At 53.6% G+C, this 6,842-nt stretch overlaps 1 protein-coding gene across 6 annotated transcripts; it reads left to right on the top strand.

The window, feature by feature from the left end:
- The first annotated feature begins 3,664 nt into the window (after positions 1-3,664).
- On the top strand, positions 3,665-6,385 carry ZNF575 (zinc finger protein 575). 6 transcript variants are annotated; one of them, XM_041745350.1, is made up of 4 exons: positions 3,665-3,802; positions 4,526-4,621; positions 5,061-5,213; positions 5,659-6,385. In XM_041745350.1, exons 3-4 carry the CDS (start codon positions 5,132-5,134, stop codon positions 6,315-6,317), a joined length of 741 nt encoding a protein of 246 aa, XP_041601284.1. In that variant the 5' UTR covers positions 3,665-3,802; positions 4,526-4,621; positions 5,061-5,131; the 3' UTR covers positions 6,318-6,385. The 6 variants fall into 6 exon arrangements, with proteins under 6 accessions (XP_041601284.1, XP_041601285.1, XP_041601287.1 ...); XM_041745351.1 differs by having other exon boundaries at positions 3,684-3,857; XM_041745353.1 differs by lacking the exon at positions 3,665-3,802 and adding an exon at positions 3,943-4,237 and having other exon boundaries at positions 4,526-4,640.
- The last annotated feature ends 457 nt before the right edge of the window (positions 6,386-6,842 follow it).

The following is a 6,842-nucleotide window of genomic DNA, read 5'->3' as shown; positions in this document are numbered from 1 at the left end:
TTCCTAGTGGTTTTTATCAGAAGAGAGACCCAGAAAGGCAGAGACAAGGGAGGTGCTCAGAGCCTTGAGAGAGAATTAGACCCCGAAATACCAAGAAGAGACACCTGGAAAGACTTTCAGAGATTCACAGGGAGATAAAGAGTTGAAATGGGCTGTCCATCAAAGAAATATGGTCAGAAAGATACACTTGGAAATCCTAGACAAGTAGGAAAGGTGGGAAGAGATGGTGGGACATTAGAGCCAGGAGAAATGAGCAGAAAGAGGGAGAGAATCTCTTAGAGAAGAGAGAAATAGGCAGAAAGGAAATTCAAAGTCGAGGAGAAAAATTTGCTCATTTATTCCTCATGTGAGGGCTCCTGTGTGCCCAGGCCAAGCTGGGTGAGGCTGGGGACCCAGAGGTGAGTCCTGTCTGGTTCGTAGAGAAGAATAGTGCAGACACTGGGGATGAAATAAAGGGAGGTTCAAGCATTGCCAGGAGCTCAGGGGAAGAGGAAACAGGAAAACAGGGATCTTCATGCATTCTTTACTGTGAAGGTCCCCCAAACGAGACCTCCTCACCCCTGAGGCCCATTCTTCTTGTTTTGGCAGGACTGCTAGACCTGCTAGACAGTTTACCAGTCCCTTGAAAGCAGGCACACCTTCTGGGTCAGCTGTGAGATGTCCTAAGAGGTAGAAACCTGAGCACCACCATTCCCAGTTCTTGGGCTCAAAACTTACCCTCTTCTGGGCTTTAGCTTACTTCTCTGTAAGATGAAGTTGAAAGTAGCTCCTCCCTCATTGTGAAGAACTAATAAGTTCAGACGCATAAAGAGTCTGAGAGAGCACATGGTGCAGAGCAAGCTCTCCACAGGAGCTGGTGTCCTCACCAGCCTCGACTCCTTCCTCCTCTCACTTCATCACTAGGCCCTGTTTAAGTGAACCCCTCCAATCAGGGCACTTCTCCACCATCAGCCTCCCAGTCAAGGGGCAGCAAAGCATGAATGCAAATTGCATGGCTGCAGGAGTTCAAACCCTGACCCTGCTACCTCCAAGCTGTGTGATCTTGAATAAGTGACCTTCCGCCTTATGCCTCATTTTCCTCTTCTGTACAGTGGGGATAATGGTAGTGCCTCCTCTTAAAAAGTTGCTATCAGGATGAAATGAAAGAATGTCTACAAGGCCCTTAAGCCAGTTTCAGGTATATAAAAAGTGCTAAATAAGTGCTGGTAATTAATACGGTGATTAATATATACCAGCCGTCTATTTCACTGGGCTTCTGGCTTCTAGCCTGCCTCCCTAAGATCTATTTTATGCAGCAACCAGAGTGAGCCTTTTAAAATGTCAATGACAGAGACTGAAGAATCACAGAAAATAAACACAGCGTGTGGCTCTCCTTTAGATCATGATGCAGACATACTGAGTGTAATAACAAGATACTTATGGGATATGATGTCTGGCACATAGCTTTGAAATCACCCGGGAGGCATGGGTGGAAGAAGTGAAACATCGACCATGAGTAGAAAATTGTTAATGCTGGTGCCACTTGTTTTATTCATGCGGAGAACAATTCTGTTTCCTCTAACTTGTATGTTTGAAAGAAAACATTGTCCTGGAAAGGGAAAACGATATATGTGGGATCATGGGAGAAATGTGATAACATGAAGAAACGACTCTATAAAGTTTGAAAGTTTGGTGATGATGTTTTGGTTGTGTTTACAAGACAAAAAAAAAAAGAGTCTTTAGTTTTTAGAGACACAGACTGTTTCTGGATGAAATGTGTGGGATTTGCTTCAAGGGCCTTAAGGGGCAAGCGGATGGTGGAACAAGATTGGTCATGATGAACCTCGGTGATGGGCTTGTGGGGGTTGATTATGCTCTTTCCCTTCCTCTTCTTTTGGCTATGTTTGAAATTTTCCAAAACTTAAAAAAAAATTTCTTTTTAAGTATATGAGGCACACCTGTTGGCTCAGTGGTTAAGCATCTGCCTTTGGCTCAGGTCGTGATCCCGGGGTCCTGGGATTGAGTCCTGCATCAAGCTCCCCACAGGGAGTCTGCTTCTCCCTCTATGTCCCTACCTCTCTCTGTGTGTCTCTCATGAATAAATAAATAAAATCTTTTTTAAAAAGTATATAAAAACCTAAACTAGGGGCACCTGATGGCTCAGTGGTTGAGCCTCTGCCTTTGGCTCAGGGAATGATCCTGGAGTTCCAGGATCAAGTCCCACATCAGGATCCCTGCATGGAGCCTGCTTCTCCTTCCTCTGCCTATGTCTCTGCCTCTTTCTCTGTGTGTCTCTCATGAAGAAATAAATAAAATCTTAAAAAAAAACCTATACTAGTTCATCACTGCCCATATTTATTTTATTTTTAGTTTACTTGACAGAGAGAACACAAGCCGGGGGAGTGGCAGAGGGAGAGGGAAAAGCAGAAGCCCCACTGAGCAGGGAGCCCAATATGGGGCTCAATCCCAGGACCCTGGGATCATGACCTGAGCTGAAAGCAGATGCTTAATGCACTGAGCCACCCAGGCACCAGGTCACTTCCCCTATTCAAAACCCTCCCCTGGTTTTCCACTCAGCTAGGCCTCTAACTCATTGGCCTCAAGATCTACATCATTCTATCTTCCCATCACAGAGAGCTTCTGGCTGTTGAATCTTTCCAGCATGTATTTGATAACAGAGTTATTGGACATCTGCCATGTGCTAAGCTGTGTTCTGGACAGAGTTATATACAACATAGGCTGTCCACCTTAACAGAGCGCACATTGTAGAAGATAGGTACACAGTGTTACATGCATACAAGGGAGATGTGACAACAGAGGAATGGAGGGAATGGGGCTTCATGAGCCAGGGTGAATCAGGGAGGCCTTCTGCAGTGGTACTATTTGAAACGAGATCACATAGGGGAGTCAGACAAGCAATTTGATGGAGGAATGGCCTTGGGGAGACAGAGGGAAATCCCTGAAGTAGTAGGATGTACCATGGGATGTAGCAGCACTGGAAGAAAGGTTAGTTTGGAGGATCGAGGTAGGAAAGAGCCCCTGCACACAGCAAGCTCCTTCCCACCTTAAGCTCTCTCTGCACTTGCTGTTCTGGGACAACCTTGATCCCATCATGGCCTAGTTAAATGCACAATAAAAACAAGAATATTGGGCACTGTAGGCATTGTTCTAAACTTTAGATTATTGAATTTTATCCGAACAACCCAGGAAGGTGAAGGGACTTGACCAAGATTACACAGCTAGAAAGTGGCCGAGCCAACCAGGCAATCTGGCTCCAGAGCTCCCATAACCCCACCATCTAACTCCCAAGGCTCCCAGGACTTGCCAGACCTTGTGGGTTATCAGACTGAAGACCCACCCATGCAGGGCATTTTTATGGGCACTTCACGGGCACTCCCGTGCTGGGCGGAAGAGTACCCGTCACAGCCCCGGAGCAGGGTGCCAAGCGTGCCACCCTGGACCAGGTACCAGGAGCTCTGGCCCTCCCAGGAACCCCAGCCCGCAAGCCTCGGGAACCGCCGCCCCCCTGCCCTCTCCACCCCGGAGCCGAAGCATCGGGGTGGGAGGGGCTAGGATTCTCGAATCAGCCAATGGCGAAGGGTGCCGGGGCGCTATGCAAATAACATGTTTTTTATTGGGCGTCGGCTCGCTGTCAGCCTGGCGTTCCGCCCGCCTTCTCCCCAAGACCTGGCCTGACTTCTCTGCCAACGCTCTGAGGGGTGAGACGGGCAGCAGGCTCCTCCGGAGAGGGAACTCGCTCCGGAGAGGGAACTCAAGCTGCCAAAGGAATTCTCGAAAGGGAGAAGGGGCACAGAAAAGGACGGTGCGCATGCTGGGCGCTGTCTCCGTGATCTCTAAGTTTCCCCGAGTTAGGTCCTGTACGTGCTTGACTCCAGTCAGCCACCGTAGGCCCCGCCAGCCGCAGTGTACTTTCCAACGGCCCTTCTGGTAGCTCCGCGCTTGCTCACCAACTCGCCTGCCTGGCGCACCCACCCCCTCCTCCATCGCTTCTCCCCCGCAGCAGCCTCTGCCGGCCGCGACTGCGCATGCGCGCTGACGCCCCCGCAGACTCCCGCGTGGGAGGAGGGGCTGGAAATGAGGCTTGGCCGAGCGGCTCGCGAGCGCTCCCTCCCCTCCCGTCGCTGGGCACGCGCCGGGCGGTGCAGCTTTGCCGCGTCGGAGGGCAGCGCAGCAGCAGCTGCAGCGGCCGCTGCGGGAGGGGCCCGGAGCCCCGCCCCCGGGGAGGGGCCTTCCGCAGGTGAGGCGGGCACGGGTCCGAGGCCTCGTCGCCTCGGGTCTTCGGGAAGTGGATTGGGGGGGCTGGACGCCAGGCTTTCCCGGAAAAGAATCGATTGGCGTCCTGATGCATAGGTTCCGGAGGGGTTGCATTGGTGCCTGAGCCTTGGTAGGGTGCATTGGTACCCGAATGCCATGATTCGGAGGCGTGCATTGAGGCCCGGACGCTTGGAACCCCGAGGGAGAAATCCATTAGGGGGGGGTCTCTGGATTGCAAGAGACGCCACGTTCTTTCTGCATCTCCCTTTAGGTCTTCCCTCTACCCTCCACGCTGGGGATGAAATTTAGCAACAAGAAGGAAGCAGTTCACGCGGCGTCAATGGACTGAGACTAAACCAAGACTCGGGTAAAGCTACCTCTCGGAGGTGAAGTCCCGCCCACTGAGCTCAGGCTCCTCCCCTGGGACTGAGTTGCGAAAGGCCCACCCACTCCGCTCGAAGGCCCCTCCCCTGGGTCGGAGTCGCTTTGAGTCCTGTTTGTATAGCCCCGCCCTTGCCCGTCTTCCCTTCCGCGGCTGGGAGGGTCCGGTGGGGTCCCGCCCACTCCAGGGAGAGGCCACGCGAGCTCTGGGCTCAGGGCGGCCCCAGAGTTGAAGTGGTAGAGGCCCCGCCCACTCCGCTCGAGGGCGCCCACCCCGCTCGAGGGCGCCCACCCCGCGTCTAAGGCGCGTAGGGTCAGGTTTGCATAAACCCCGGCCGTTGTGCTCTTAGGCTCCGCCCTTCGCCTTTGGCTTCCAGACTTAAAAAGACCTTGCTCCCTAACTGGCCCGATTTTCGGCCCTACAGCCCTATCCCCATCAGCCTTGTACTCACCGGCATCGCCCACCTCCCTCTGGGTTCCTGGGCCAGCAAGCAAGATGCTGGAACGAGATGCAGAGTCCGCGGCTGGGGACACCGATCCTAGTCCCACTGGCAAGGAACCAGTAACCAAGGGAGGAGGTGAGAGCGGTCCCGCCTGTGGGTAGGGGGGGCATTCTACAGGAAATGAGGCTAAAGAAATCACATTTTGAGGCAATCTCAGGGATACTCCACCAACACATAGGGAATCCTACTATTGGCTTTGGGGAACTTCAGTGATTTTAGGGCTCAGAAATTTAAGGGTCAGGGCGTTTGATATGCAGAATTTCAGAGTGGTCACTTGGGAATATACTAGAAATGGACACCATAGTAGCTTTGGGGTTCCAGCCAGGTAACCCTTTGGAACCCTTTAGGATGGTGCATGGCAGAAGGTGGGGAATAGAGAGACCTGTCATTTGAGGAATCCCATGACTCTTGAGGTGTCCAGATCCAGTCCCCGGGGAGTTTGGGGTGGAGGAAGGGAAGCCTGGCCTAGATTCAGGGTGTTGGCTGATGCCTGGAGTCCACCAGCCCTCCTGTCTTGTAGCTCCGCTCCAGGGCTCGCCGCAGAAGCCCAGCCAGTCGGTTCCGGGGCCTGCCACGACCGCGGCGGCGCCTTCCCGACCCCGACGGCGGCCCCCGCCCCAGCGCCCACACCGCTGCCCCGACTGTGACAAGGCCTTCTCGTACCCGTCCAAGCTGGCCACGCACCGGCTGGCCCACGGCGGCGCCCGCCCCCACCCGTGCCCCGACTGCCCCAAGGCCTTCTCCTACCCCTCCAAGCTGGCAGCCCACCGCCTCACACACAGTGGTGCCCGCCCACACCCCTGCCCACACTGCCCAAAGGCCTTTGGCCACCGCTCCAAGTTGGCAGCCCACCTCTGGACCCACGCACCTGCCCGCCCCTACCCATGCCCCGACTGCCCCAAGTCTTTCTGCTACCCCTCCAAGCTTGCGGCCCACCGCCACACACACCATGCCACTGAAGCCCGCCCCTATCCTTGCCCTCATTGCCCCAAGGCTTTTTCATTCCCCTCCAAACTGGCCGCCCACCGCCTCTGTCATGATCCCCCGACTGCACCAGGCAGCCAGGCCACAGCCCGGCATCGCTGCTCCAGCTGCGACCAGGCCTTTGGCCAAAGACGACTCCTGCTCCTTCACCAGCGCAGCCACCACCAGGCTGAAAGCCAGGGGGAGCGAGAGTGAATCCTCCCCTTGGCTCACGGCCCCCTCTGCTGCCAGCTTGGGTCAATAAAAAAAGGTGGCATTTTTAAGCTGGCTGTATGGACTTGCCTCTTCCAGATAGCTGGCAGGGAGACTGGCTCTATCTACACTGGGCTCCAACTTACAAGGCTGAGGAACTCTGCTCACCTGTTTGAGGGGGAGGGTAAGGTGTCACTTAGAGAGCGCTGGGGCTCAAACCATGGCCTTTGAGCCGCAGCTTGAAAGCAAACTTATTTTTCCCCTCCTACTTATAAGGCAAGAGTCAAAAGTCTGCTAGTATCGTTGATTGCTGAGGAATGTGGGGAAACAGGGTCTCTCCTTATTGTAAGCTAAATTGGTGCCTCCATTTTGGCCATTTGTCCATAAAAAAGTTAAAATGCTCACATCCTTGTTTCAACTATTCCACACCTAATAACTTATCCTATAGATAAGCTCAAGCACTGAGAAAGGCATAAGGATGTTGAGAAACAACCCAAGTGACCGTCAATAGGGGATCAGCTAATGAAT

This window comes from Vulpes lagopus, chromosome 2 (assembly GCF_018345385.1).
Source record: "Vulpes lagopus strain Blue_001 chromosome 2, ASM1834538v1, whole genome shotgun sequence".
Taxonomy (NCBI): domain Eukaryota; kingdom Metazoa; phylum Chordata; class Mammalia; order Carnivora; family Canidae; genus Vulpes; species Vulpes lagopus.
The sequence above is the reverse complement of the archived record's forward strand: the minus strand, read 5'-3'. Positions and strand labels throughout refer to the sequence as shown.

What these genes read in the sequence shown, in the direction of transcription:
- ZNF575 (XM_041745350.1), top strand. Translation starts at nt 5,132, where the DNA reads ATGCTGGAACGAGATGCAGAGTCCGCGGCTGGGGACACCGATCCTAGT. An exon ending in ACCAGTAACCAAGGGAGGAG is followed by an intron (nt 5,214 to 5,658) that starts GTGAGAGCGGTC and finishes CCTGTCTTGTAG; the next exon opens with CTCCGCTCCAGGGCTCGCCG.